Source organism: Danio aesculapii, chromosome 24, assembly GCF_903798145.1.
Source record: "Danio aesculapii chromosome 24, fDanAes4.1, whole genome shotgun sequence".
In the NCBI taxonomy this organism is placed as follows: Eukaryota; Metazoa; Chordata; class Actinopteri; order Cypriniformes; family Danionidae; genus Danio; species Danio aesculapii.
Window position 1 is genome coordinate 39736764 of NC_079458.1, and position 14380 is coordinate 39751143.

The following is a 14380-nucleotide window of genomic DNA, read 5'->3' on the forward strand; positions in this document are numbered from 1 at the left end:
CCTGCAAGAAGGCTTTCTTTACCATTCAGATGACTTTATTAATCAGTGATTTGAGTCATTGCAGAGATGTATGGATGCAGTCCTCCAAGCTCATGATGGAGTCAGACACAATATTCATTCTGTTTCCACTGCAGCATGACTTTATATTTATACTTTGTCTAAGCAAAGTCAGACCTTACTGTCCTAATTAATTAATTAAAAATCAAGGCATGATCATATTTTATTTTGGCAACATAAACATAATCTAGAGGCCTTTGCCTTTCATATAAGCCACTTCTGATACCAACTGATCAACTAGAAGTCAAGCTATTATAAGCTGTTCCTAAAACGTGGATAGGCGACAAGACTTTTGTTAAATAGTGTGTGTATGAATGTACAGAACCCACCCAAACTTCTATATATTTAATCATTTTTACATCTACGATCACCTGAAAGTAAAATTCCTGAAAATATCCAAAATAAAAAAAGAAATGGTGCTACAAAACATAAAACGTCTAATATACAAAAACCAGCAACTTTTAATTGTGTAAATTTATGTGAGCATTTAAATCAGAATGTTCCAACAATATAGTGCAAATATATGGAAAAAACAAAGCAAGCAAACATTAAGCAACAGAACCACTCCTACCTATCAGACACCTTTTTTTGGTGCTATTTTCATTACATTTATCCATCTATTTATAGATCAGCACTCTCTCTCTCTCTCTGGTTTCCAGCCAGCACTCCTCAACCCGTCCACAGACTTCAGCAAGTATTTTGAGAGCTGTTCACTCCAGTCTTACCTGTCTTTGTATGATGGCTAAGTTTTTGCGGGCTATGTTCAGCAGCTCCTCCACACGCTGCGCTTCCTTCACTGTCCGGTTCTCCCTGAAGGCATCTCGTACTCGCCGAAGAGCGTACGTCCTACAGAAACACAGACAGATCAAAACGATCACTCCACGTTTTAGATTTGCTTACTCACACACAAGTAAAAGGCACTGTGTGAGCTCAGCAGGGAATCGAAATCTCAGCACAAAAAATGTCAGTTGTTAAATTCAATAGTACAGCTCATGCAGAAGCTTTCTGCTGGACCATACTGGAATTCTGAGCAGTCCACTTGAAGAGATGGAAATTCATGTGGAGAAAGTTTTTGTGCTAGGCATGCACTCACTGTAAAAAATGCTGGGTTCCACAGACTATTCGTCTTGGGGCAACACTAAAGAATTAAGTTAACCTATTAGTTTGAACAAATTCAAGTAGATTGAACATAAAATACTCAAGTTGTTTAATGTTTTGAGTGCTCCACAAATGTGGATTCCTACTGAAATAACTTCGAATTACTTCTTCTGATCAGAAATACATCTCATACACTGTAAAAGGCCAGTTGACTTTCTTTCATGAATGCCCCCTTGACAAACGAGATATTGGATACGAGAGTGTAGTTTTAATAGTAACAGGTTTACTCGCCTTTTTTAAGTATATTGAATGAATCGCTTTAAAAGTAACAGGTTTACTCGCCTTTTTTAAGTATATTGAATGAATCGCTTTAAAAGTAACAGGTTTACTCGCCTTTTAAAGTATATTGAACGAATCGCTTTAAAAGTAACAGGTTTACTCGCCTTTAAGCATATTGAACGAATCGCTTTAAAAGTAACAGGTTTACTCGCCTTTTTTAAGTATATTGAACGAATCGCTTTAAAAGTAACAGGTTTACTCGCCTTTTTTAAGTATATTGAACGAATCGCTTTAAAAGTAACAGGTTTACTCGCCTTTTTTAAGTATATTGAACGAATCGCTTTAAAAGTGACAGGTTTACTCGCCTTTTTTAAGTATATTGAACGAATCGCTTTAAAAGTAACAGGTTTACTCGCCTTTTTTAAGTATATTGAACTAATCGCTTTAAAAGTAACAGGTTTACTCGCCTTTTTTAAGTATGTTGAACGAATCGCTTTAAAAGTAACAGGTTTACTCGCCTTTTAAAGTATATTGAACGAATCGCTTTAAAAGTAACAGGTTTACTCGCCTTTTTTAAGTATATTGAACTAATCGCTTTAAAAGTAACAGGTTTACTCGCCTTTTTTAAGTATATTGAACGAATCGCTTTAAAAGTAACAGGTTTACTCGTCTTTTTTAAGTATATTAAACTAATCGCTTTAAAAGTAACAGGTTTACTCGCCTTTTTTAAGTATATTGAACGAATCGCTTTAAAAGTAACAGGTTTACTCGCCTTTTTTAAGTATATTAAATGAATCGCTTTAAAAGTAACAGGTTTACTCGCCTTTTAAAGTATATTGAACGAATCGCTTTAAAAGTAACAGGTTTACTCGCCTTTAAGCATATTGAACGAATCGCTTTAAAAGTAACAGGTTTACTCGCCTTTTTTAAGTATATTGAACGAATCGCTTTAAAAGTAACAGGTTTACTCGCCTTTTTTAAGTATATTGAACTAATCGCTTTAAAAGTAACAGGTTTACTCGCCTTTTTTAAGTATATTGAACGAATCGCTTTAAAAGTAACAGGTTTACTCGCCTTTTTTAAGTATATTGAACGAATCGCTTTAAAAGTAACAGGTTTACTCGCCTTTTTTAAGTATATTGAACTAATCGCTTTAAAAGTAACAGGTTTACTCGCCTTTTTTAAGTATATTGAACTAATCGCTTTAAAAGTAACAGGTTTACTCGCCTTTTTTAAGTTTATTGAATGAATCGCTTTAAAAGTAACAGGTTTACTCGTCTTTTTAAGTATATTGAACGAATCGCTTTAAAAGTAACAGGTTTACTCGCCTTTTTTAAGTATATTGAACTAATCGCTTTAAAAGTAACAGGTTTACTCGTCTTTTTTAAGTATATTGAACAAATCGCTTTAAAAGTAACAGGTTTACTCGCCTTTTTTAAGTATATTGAACTAATCGCTTTAAAAGTAACAGGTTTACTCGCTTTTTTTAAGTATATTGAACTAATCGCTTTAAAAGTAACAGGTTTACTCGCCTTTTTTAAGTATATTGAACGAATCGCTTTAAAAGTAACAGGTTTACTCGCCTTTTTTAAGTATATTGAACGAATCGCTTTAAAAGTAACAGGTTTACTCGCCTTTTTTAAGTATATTGAACGAATCGCTTTAAAAGTAACAGGTTTACTCGCCTTTTTAAGTATATTGAACTAATCGCTTTAAAAGTAACAGGTTTACTCGCCTTTTTTTAAGTATATTGAACGAATCGCTTTAAAAGTAACAGGTTTACTCGCCTTTTTTAAGTATATTGAACGAATCGCTTTAAAAGTAACAGGTTTACTCGCCTTTTTTAAGTATATTGAACGAATCGCTTTAAAAGTAACAGGTTTACTCGCCTTTTTTAAGTATATTGAACTAATCGCTTTAAAAGTAACAGGTTTACTCGCTTTTTTTAAGTATATTGAACTAATCGCTTTAAAAGTAACAGGTTTACTCGCCTTTTTTAAGTATATTGAACGAATCGCTTTTTAAAAGTAACAGGTTTACTCGCCTTTTTTAAGTATATTGAACGAATCGCTTTAAAAGTAACAGGTTTACTCGCCTTTTTTAAGTATATTGAACGAATCGCCTTTAAAAGTAACAGGTTTACTCGCCTTTTTTAAGTATATTGAACGAATCGCTTTAAAAGTAACAGGTTTACTCGCCTTTTTTAAGTATATTGAACGAATCGCTTTAAAAGTAACAGGTTTACTCGCCTTTTTTAAGTATATTGAACGAATCGCTTTAAAAGTAACAGGTTTACTCGCCTTTTTTAAGTATATTGAACGAATCGCTTTAAAAGTAACAGTAACTCTTAATTTTATTTATTTATGTTTTACTTTGGTTTTTAAAACTATTAAGCCAACTAATCACTTTTTTAACAATGTCTGTTCATAAAAAGAAGTGATTTTAACGGCCCTGATGACTGATGCTATGAAGTGAAATAAGGTGTGTCAGTAAATCTCTTCATAAACAGGATCATACACACACAAAACTGTATCGCACGTGTAGCTGTAGCACATTTATTTATTGCACAGACCAATAGTTGGTTTTAACACTATTATGGTGTGTGTTTTTTTTTTAAATCAGTATATTGCGAACGATAAGACATCGCCCATCGCTATTCCAAGGCGAGCACTGACAAACTCAGTCACATTTCTTCTGGATGACAGAGTTCATTAGCACCAGGGCTACATGTGCCACGTGCTAATAACGGAGCAGTCATTAGACAGCTAGTTACTAAGCTGTAAGGTAGCTACACTTCTGGAGAGTGGGAAAAAAAGCGAGAAGGAAGCATATCTCCAGCCGTTTCATCTCCAAAGATGAGCAGTGTGGGGCATACGGATGCCCCAGTGCCACGCCAAGATCAAAGCATCGCCTGGCACCCGAGAAACCACCTCCACCAAGAAGAGGCAACTCCGCGCTGACAGCCAAATCCAAGCCTCCCACCATTTCATGGGATGAGGACGGAAAAAAAAAACAAGGGAGGATGGCAGAGAGGTGAAAGAAAATCTGCAAATAATGAGAGAAACCCACAGAGAAAGAGACAGACAGAGAACGGCTGAGAGCACACACTCATGCGAGAGCTGAAAAATCTTAGATCACACACTTAAAAAAACACACAACAGTGGATGACAGATGCAAAATTGTGTCTTGAGAAGGAAAGGGGCCAGTTGCGAGATAAAGAGCGAGTCATCTTTAGAAATACCGCGGTGACAGACACTTCAAAGGAGTCAGAAAACGAGCAGCCGGCTTTGAAGTACACGTCATGTGCTTCTCCAACAGCTCGTGCGCATTAACTGTAACAAATCTGAGGTCAAAGCCACGCACAACACAAATACGATATGCACAAATAACAGCGAGGCAAAGTCATACAGTATGTTCATCCTTTCTGCATGTAAGGTGTATTATGGCTTTATAATGCTCATACAGTTGAAGTCAGAATTATTAGCCCTCCTGAATTATTAGCCCCCCTGTATAGTTTTCCTCTAATCTCTGTTTAATGAAGAGAAGATCTTTCTTCAACACATTTCTAATCATAATAGTGTTAATAACTCATTTCTAATAACTGATTTATTTTCTCTTTGTCATGATGACAGCACATAATATTTGACTAGATCTTTTCAAGATGCTAGTATTCAGATTAAAGTGTCATTTAAAGGATTAACTAGGTTAATTAGACAAGTTAGGGTACAGGCAAGTCATTGTATAACTGTGGTTTGTTCAGTACACTCTCAGAAAAATGGTACAATGTTGTACCAAAGAAAGTACAAACCATTGTCATTGGGGCAGTCCCTTTTTATGGAACAGAATTGTACCTTAAGACAAAAAAACACATTTGTACCATTTCAGTTTGTACCTTTAACCTCTTAAGGCCCAAGGTGTTTTTTTACATGCCTTTTTTATATCTCTATGCTATTTGGGCTGATTGGAACCCAATTAGAATAAAAATCTAAGTATCATCTTTTGATATGATGTACACTGAAAAAAAATATTCAAATAAGATTCCTTTGATTTACTCAATTTTTTTTACATTAAGTGGTTGTAAACAATTTATTTGGTCTGAATTTAAACAAACAAATTAAGTTGAACATTTTTTAATTTAATTTGTTTGTTTAAATTCAACACAAATAAATTGTTTGCAACAGTTTTGCATGCAACACTTTTTTTTCAGTGCACTTTTAGAGAAAAATGATGTCCATTTATGTGAACTCGGGGTCCGAATTTACATAAAACACTTTTTCCAGATTTTTTTAATGCATATTTAACTTAGAATTAGTTTTTGGAACTTTGAGCTTTGACTATCAGAGAGTAAAAACAACATTTTTCTCCATTTTGGACAGTTAAAAATAGTGTTTGGGACATTTCATATGCTACAAAACAGTTGCAGGATGACACCGTATGTCTGTAACAAAATATAAAACATTCAAAGTATTTAAATAGCCACTTAAGAGCTAAAATCTGCTGTCCATGTGTGTGGTACATATGTGTATCTTATAGTACCGTCAAGATACAAAAGTGCACCCTAAAGGTACAAAATTGTACTTTTAAGGTACCAATGTTCACATTTAAGGCACAACATTGTACCCTTTGAAAAGGTACCACCCCAGTGACAGGTTTTGTACCTTTATTTCTGAGAGTGTAGCAAAGAAAACCTTGTAAACAACCACTATCTAAAAGATATTCAGATAGCTTAGATAGTATAATAGTTCTTGAGTTACAGGCAGGCTTACATCTGGGTTAACAATGCTTTTGTTATTTACCTACAACACAAAGTGATGTTTTATAAACAAATTTGGGGAGGAGCACGCGCAGAAGTTTCAGTATCAAATACGTCATTGACAATTATTCTATTATCCAATCAGTTCTTGACCAAACCCCTATATATACCAAAGCTGTCTTACCTGCAGCATCTCACGACTTTATCATGCCTCCACCACCCCGTCACCTCACTTCTTAAGCATTACAATCCCCGGGGGGAGCGTTCTGGGGCCGGGCTAGATACTTCGCTCGAATCCCTATTCCTCTCTGTTTCCTGATAAGAGGAATAACTCGAGTTTGGGTGTCTTCCCCGAGCTCAGAGCCCTCTCCCCGGACAGCACGCCAAATACGCTTTATTCTGAAACTATTGCAAGTGTGAACTCGTGAAGTGATAAAAAAAGTGATCAGGTCAATGGATTTTACAAATTATAGTGTTATAATAATATAATAAACCTTATTAAAAGATATTTCAAAGAAAGCTGTAGATCTAAAAACAAACAAAAAGCGCACAGGGGTAGCTGAAATATTTTGTCGTTGCTCTTTGGGTAAGAGATTCATCAAAACAACAACAGAAATCAGTCCAAGGCACTCGAACAATGTGGAAAATTTAAAAAGCCTTCATTCACATGGCTATTCTAAGCTGTAGACCTGTAACCATTGACTTCTGTAGTATCTGTTTTTCCTATATGGAAGTCAATAGTTACAGCGTTCTTCAAAATATCTTCTTTTGTGTTCAACAGAATAAAGAAACCATGGACCACTTGAGGGAGAGTAAACTGAGCAAATCTTCATTTTTAAGCGAACTATCCCTACATATTCTCTGAACTCTCTTAACAATGTTTGATTAATCCTGGAGGACATGATTACGTCCAAAAAAAGCCCTTCGAAAAACAAATGTTTTTATTTGGAAAGCAAGTCTCTGATAAACATTACGACAGAACAGTGGCTTAGTGTGTTTCTATATAAAGTACGGCCATCTTGGCTCATCGGTTTACATCATTTCTCATGACATCATCCATCCGATTATTAATAAACCACTCATTTCAGCCCTTTGAGGCAACAGCTGACAGATATTTTCAGTGTTTTCAGCCATCTGGCTATAAGGTCATCAACAAGACAAAGCATTTGTCGAGAGGAAAACAGAGGGCGATCTGAAGCTCCGTGGTGATTTGTGCTGGACAATTAAGCATTTGGTCTTTGTCACCGGCGTAGGAATGGCTGATTCATCGAGCGGCACGCATATTTCAGATCCTCAGAGAGAAAATCATCCTCTTGGCCAACCAGCCAGACTTAAACATGAGCCACCATGCGCGTGACAGAGCAACAAAGCGCTTGTGTGTGTGTGTTTTTGAAGCGAATGCGTCATATTGTCGGATGTGGTTAAGCTGACCTTAAACAAACGCATAACGTGGCGTCCCATTGAATGTAGCGGGTGGGAGCGTGATTAACACACGGACAGCTGAGAGAACGATATTTATGGAGGTGAACAGGAACTCTCGCTTAAGATCTTTTTCAGTAGCGGATTAGATAACGCTTGTTCTGTAGGCGACAATTAGCGTAGCTTCACCCATGGGCCGTTAAACACACAATTAAATTCACCTCACCAACACCAAACATGAGTAATAATAGGCATCTAAAAGAACATAAAACAAGTTGTTTCGTTGGTTCTCCGAAGTGGAACCAATTACAATAGCTTAATATTTAATGACACCTTCAGCTGTGAACACACAGGCGCTGTTTTATTAGCCAAAGACGCTTCCTGCTCCTGAAATGAATAGCATACGCACAGCTGGAAAAAAGGATGATTGTGGACAAAATTACTGTTTAGAGAACTGTGGAAAACTGATGAGAAGAAAGACAGTGAGGGATAAGATATGACAAGGACAGATGAAAGAAAAATCCACATACAGACTCAGGCCACGTTTAATGCGTTTTCTTTTTAAAACGCCTAAGTTTTGCTACGGTTACGCATCCGTCCACACTACGCCGGAGTTTTCGAGCGCCGAAAACAGAGCATTTTGGAAACACTAAAGAGGCTGTTTTCATTCTAAAATGCCGCTGTCCCGTCTAAAGCTACGGTCACACTGGGCTTTGTGTGTGCGAAATTCTGTCGTACAGCGCTGCGAAAAGGGGCGGGGTTAAACAAGATGATTAGACCTTTAAAAAGCCAGCGATTGCTCCATGTTTTAAATTTCTGTCCAGAGAGGTCGTGTTTTGATCCTCGATTGGTCTCACGTAGTCAAATGATGCGATTTCGCAGTTATAGAGTTCACCAAGCTTGAACTTTGCACCGCAGTAACCTGCGAAACTCGACACATGACCCTGCGTTTCCGGTCTGACGCATTCGCGTGCGTATGAATGGAAGTCTATAGGAGGAAAAGCCCAGTGTGACCGCAGCTTAAGTGTGAATGGGGGAAAACGGAGACATCTGAAAACAGAGGCGGGGTTGCAGACATTCTCCTATCTGATTGGGGCTTCTTCCTCAATATTAAGTAGCCTACACACGGTTCAGTCCTGCATCCTCTCCTTGTAAATTCAGACTTCGCAAGTTTGATATAGAAAACAAGCTCCCGAGGACAAGTCGTCTAAATCTTCAAAGGGAACAGTGTACATTATAACCTCATTCACATCATCCTGGATAGGTATGTTGTTTCACTTTCTTAACAAATAAAATGAAAACATGATATAAGGAGCTGCTATTTTCATTTTGATATTAACAACTTTGATATTTTGATATTACAACAGTCAGCAGAAATGTTGAGGCGTCGTGCTGCATATATCAGCATCATCTTCACTGTATGCATATTTATAACAAAATGGAGCCTATAACATCACTGCTTCCTTTCATTTTCAATGAAAATACAAAACATACCCTTTTGCTGAATATCAGTTTTAATAATCAATAACGGCCATTATTAAAGTATAACGTACAATAAGTTTATACAATATAGGAAATAAAGGCAACAATCAGTCAATATACAGAATGTGGTTATATTAATTATTAACTTATCTTTGCGCTCAGCCAAAACACACCTGAGAACAAGTAATAGATTTAAAAGACCAAAGTCGAGGAATATGTCATTAGATATAGACAACAAGATGAATTAAATATCACGTTGAACAAATATACTGAGATTGGATCCAGCGGTAGATCCTTGATGAACAGTCTGACGAGCACAGCATTCATCTGGCTAGATTTGCTAGCCAGTGTGTGTGTGGTCACGTGATGTGTGTTTTCAGCGGTCTAATGTAGACAGAGAGTTGTCCAGAAACGCTGGGTGAAACGCTAGTGTGGACGTGGATTGTTTTAATTCTAAAACGCTGTTTTAAAACGAAAACGCATTAGTGTAAACGGGGCCTCATTGTGAAACTGCAAAAATATACTTCAACACACACTTCGCTGCAGTTTCAAGGTCAAATGAATGCTACGGGGTAGTAAGAAGCCAACAACTTTTGTTGTTGCTTTTTTACACTAATGATAATTAGGTAACACTTTATAATAACGACACACTATGAACCATTTGTTAAGCATTAGCAAATAGTGAGATCATTATCTGTTAAGCATTAACTCTACATTAATGAAGGTTAGTAAGCAGTTTATAACTGCAGCTACAAATGCTCTCACTGAAAAAAGTGTTGCATGGAAAACTGTTGCAAACAATTTATTTGTGTTGAATTTAAACAAACAAACTAAATTGAGCAATGTTCAACTTAATTTGTTTAAATTCAGCCCAAATAAATTGTTTACAACCACTTAACGTAAAAATATTGAGTGAATCCAAGGAATCATCTTTGATTAAATTTTTTTCAGTGTATTTTTTACTTATAAGTAGGCCCACATAAATCTGCACACGCAGAAATCTGCATGTCCGCAGATTATTGGCTCATCATTAAGTCTAATTATTTACTCGTGTAAATGTGTGTTTATTTAGTTTTTAAACTAATTTCTGTTAAATTATTGACTAATATTAAAATGTTCATATGATTTATTTACAATACAGTTTGTCTTGTAGTAGATATATAATATGAAAAAAAAATCTTTGTTTACCAAATAAGTGGATCTAATTAGATTTGCAATGTAAACATTAAATAAAAGGTAAAAGGGTATTATTTTTATTATTTCATAGATTAAGTTTTTAGTTATGATACTTCCAAAATTATTTAGCATAAATCCGCAGATTTTTTAGATAATTCTCAGCAGAAATAGCAAAAAATGTCCGCAGATTCTGTATGGCCGTGGTTATAAGCACATTCATAATATGCTTAATAATTGTACTTTCATACTTAGTTAATGATTTATTTTTCATTCCTAAATTAAATATTGCGTTATTTACAAACCAGTTATTTAAGCATAGTTGGTGTTTTTTTTTTTTAAGATAACTCAGAATGACTTAGTAAATGATTAAAGAGCCCCTATTATACATGAAATAGGGTCATATTTAGGTTGTAAGGGTCTCCAACAACAGTCTAATATGCATGCAAGGTCAAAAAACACTTTGATGGTCTTTTAATCTGCATTTAGTTTTACCTAATTATCCCAGCGACTCCCAATATGAATCGTTCATTGATTCATTTGTTCCCAAACCCCTCCTCAGCGCGAAGCTAATCTGCGCTGATTGGACCGATGACAGCCTGCTGCGATTGGTCGACACTGACAGGCTTCAGCGCGAGACAGAGTGAAATGCCCAGCAGATAATCAACAATATAAAAGTCACAGTGCACACACGCTTCATAGTGGATCTTAGACTGTCAATAGTATCCATCTGCACAGGGTGACTTCAATCGACCGGTGTATGTGTGTGTTTTTTTTCTGTGTTAGTGGGCGGGGCCACAGGTTTCAAATCTCCCGGGTTTGCGCGGGCAACTACTTGTGTTTTGTGGTCGCGTCATCACGAAACACCTAATGACTCGTTATCAAGACGACTCGTTTGAAGCACTATGAGTCGACTCTTTTATAGATGAATCAATAGTTTTAAACACTGTACACTTACAGATTTAAGCCTTAGCTGGATATTTCACTTCACTTAGAGCCCATAATATGGGCTCTTTAATAAACTATTGAAATTAACATTTATAATTCTTAGTATTCAGGCATATACTAATGATTAACTTGTATGTTAGTAAATGCTTTATTAACTCAGCTCAATCTAAAGTGAGGACTATTTATGCTTCATAAATCCCTTATAAATGACAATTAAAGGCAATTAAAGTTTCCTTGGTTCTTTATTTTTAGCTATGTTCACTGGAGATTTATGTTACATCTAATTTTGTTTACTGCATTACTTTAGTGCAATTTGTGTTACCACACTGGTGTTTATAGATAAGTAAACAAAAGGAGAAGAAGACATGGAGGAGAGGGAGGAGTATGAGCAATGAGAATAAGAGAGAAAAACAAGCAGTGATAAGAGAAACAAGAAGAGATTAGAAGAGACAGGAAGAGATGAGAAGTCAAATAGAGAAAGCAATAAGAACTACAGAGAGAGGAGTCTTGAAGGGTCAACACAAGGACAGAAAGAAAAAAAAATGATTGATGAGGAGAGGGGAAATCTGAAGTAAAGAAAAAACAGATGAAGTGTACTATAAAAATAAAGGTTCTTCATTTGCATTGATGAACATTCATCGAGACGTTTTATTGCACCAAGAGGTTAATTATAGTTAAAAAATGGTTCTTTAGCCAAGAAAATAGTTGCGACAAGATGGAAGCCTCCACATTCTCTTAACCATCCTCATTGGATTCTTACTTTTATTGATATTGTGTATCTGGAAGTGTCCACTGCTCGCATCCATGGTGCAAGAGAGGACACCATCAGACTTTGGGCACAAACCTTGGACAAACTTAAAGGTTTACTTCAATCAATGAGACATCAAAAAGCAGAAACTTCTGGTTCCAGGCCCCTTATTATTTTATATTATTTTATTTTATTTTATTTTATTTTATTTTATTTTATTTTATTTTATTTTATTTTATTTTATTTTATTTTATTTATTATATAATTTTTTAATTTATCTATTTTCCTTCTTTATTAATTTTATCTATTTTTTTTCCTTTTTATAGTAATTTAAGGTTCCATTTTTGGGCTTCTAATAATAACTTTTAAGTAATAACTAAAAACTTTTCTTTATTGTCGTAGACCTCTTTCAGCATGGTTTTGAATACCTTTTTCTATTTGTTCATTCATTCATTTTCTTTTCGGCTTACACCCTTTATTAATCTGGGGTCGCCACAGCGGAATGAACCGCCTACTTATCCAGCATTTGTTTTATGCAGCGGATGCCCTTCCAGCCGCAACCCATCACTGGGAAACACATACACACTTATTCACACACTCATACACTACGGACAATTTAGCTTACCCAATTCACCTGCACTGCATGTGTTTGGACTGTGGGGGAAACCGGAGCACCCGGAGGAAACCCACGCGAACGCAAGGAGAACATGCAAACTCCACACAGAAATGCCAACTGACCCAGCCGAGGCTCGAACCAGCAACCTTATTGCTGTGAGGCTACAGCACTACCTACTGTGCCACTGCGTCACCTATTTCTATTTGTCTATTACCATTCTTCTATTTATTGTGTGAACATACCTGGCAATAAAGCTCTTTCTGATTCTGATTTTAAAATAATTAAGACAATAAACGTGGATAGCGCGTTTAGAGAATAAGAAAAAAAATAAGACATGGAAAACCAAACAAAACATGAAGCGAAGAGACAAAGACACACAAAATAGACAAGAGAAATACAAGAGAAGATCAGTGAAACTAAATGTAAATAAAGAGTCAAGCAAAGAAGAGATACAAGAAGAAGACGTGAAGGTTTGAATCAAGAACGCATGAAATGAGGAGAGAAGAATGGAGAAATTAAACCAAAGTCAAGGAGAGACCAGACAGAATGACATGAAAACAGAAGGGAAATGATGAGAAGAGAAGAAGAGGATGAATCAACCAACAACAGTCAAGTAGATATGAAGAAACACGATGGACATCAGAGAGAAATAAGAGATCAAAAAAGTAAAAGGTGAAGTAAACAGAAGAGAACAGCACAGTCAAAACAAGGAGAGAAAAGGAGTGATGCGAAGAAGGAGAGGAGAGACGAGTCTGAAACACTGATGTCAAAGCTGGAGCTGGAGATGAAGAGAGATTCTCTGAGAGATCAACCCCGCTGAGATGCTACTGAAGCTCAGCATTAATACTGAAAGCTCAAAATTACTGCTGGAGCTCTCAGACTCGACGGAGAGCAGTGACAGCCCATTATCATCCGCTTCGCTTTCAGCAGACATATCACCTGCCCACATGCTTATTCATGCTTGTAGAGACGCCAGCAAAGGAGTGCTGGAAACAACAATCAGCTGGAAACAAAATAAAGATCTGAGAAGATGAAGAATACCTGAAATGAGGCGTTCGTAATTCTAGTCTTACTTCCTGCACAGATCCACTCAGGTGGCAAGAGAACTGTTTTTGACCACCACTGACCCTCAAACACTGTATCTCCAGCTAAGATTGGAAGAGTCTATTACATTGTATTACACCATGCATATCTCATTTAGTTTAGTTCCTAGCCATATCAGCCTAGAAAATAGCCATTTCCGTCTCGGTACATGACGTAACTACAGAAGTGTTGTTTAAATAAGAAAATTGGCAAAACTCTGGTCATTTTAGAGTGAGATGCTAATGGCCTAATAATCATCCGCATGTCTAGCAGGTATATAAGGTTTCCATACCATGCAGTTGACCAGCCAAACATTAAAGCGCAATTTGCAGCGATCGCCGGTTTAACCAATGCATTCAAGGCGATCGACTGCACGTGTAACCCTGCCAGTCCTGCGCCACCCAACCCGCTCCGAGCTGGTATCGAACCGGCGACCTTCCGATGGGAGTCGGTTGCTCTACCAAGGAGGTTAAAGACCATGGCCTCTAGCGTCTGTACCTGTAGGTCAGAGGAGTGAGGTTTTACCTGCACAGCATTCACTAGCTAGCCTCCGTTACACTCACCCCCCTAAACCTCCCTCCCATCCGGGTCACGGCACCTCTTAGTTCGTTTTTTTGTTCACGCGAAAGCAGTTTAGCTGAGCACATTCACTATTTAGTGTTCTCTGGAAAAGACAGAGCACCACACAGACAACAAGTGTTACAGGTCCGGTCATAAAAACACC

The 14380-nt window shown here is 36.8% G+C and overlaps 1 protein-coding gene across 1 annotated transcript in view; it reads right to left on the bottom strand.

Moving 5' to 3' along the window:
• Positions 1 to 14380, bottom strand: part of LOC130218711 (LYR motif-containing protein 4A) — a 92172-nt gene that overhangs the window by 70530 nt on the left and 7262 nt on the right. Inside the window, exon 2 of the mRNA XM_056450962.1 lies at positions 783 to 903. Within this exon, the coding sequence (XP_056306937.1) occupies positions 783 to 903 (121 nt within the window). The remainder of the gene's footprint in view (positions 1 to 782; positions 904 to 14380) is intronic.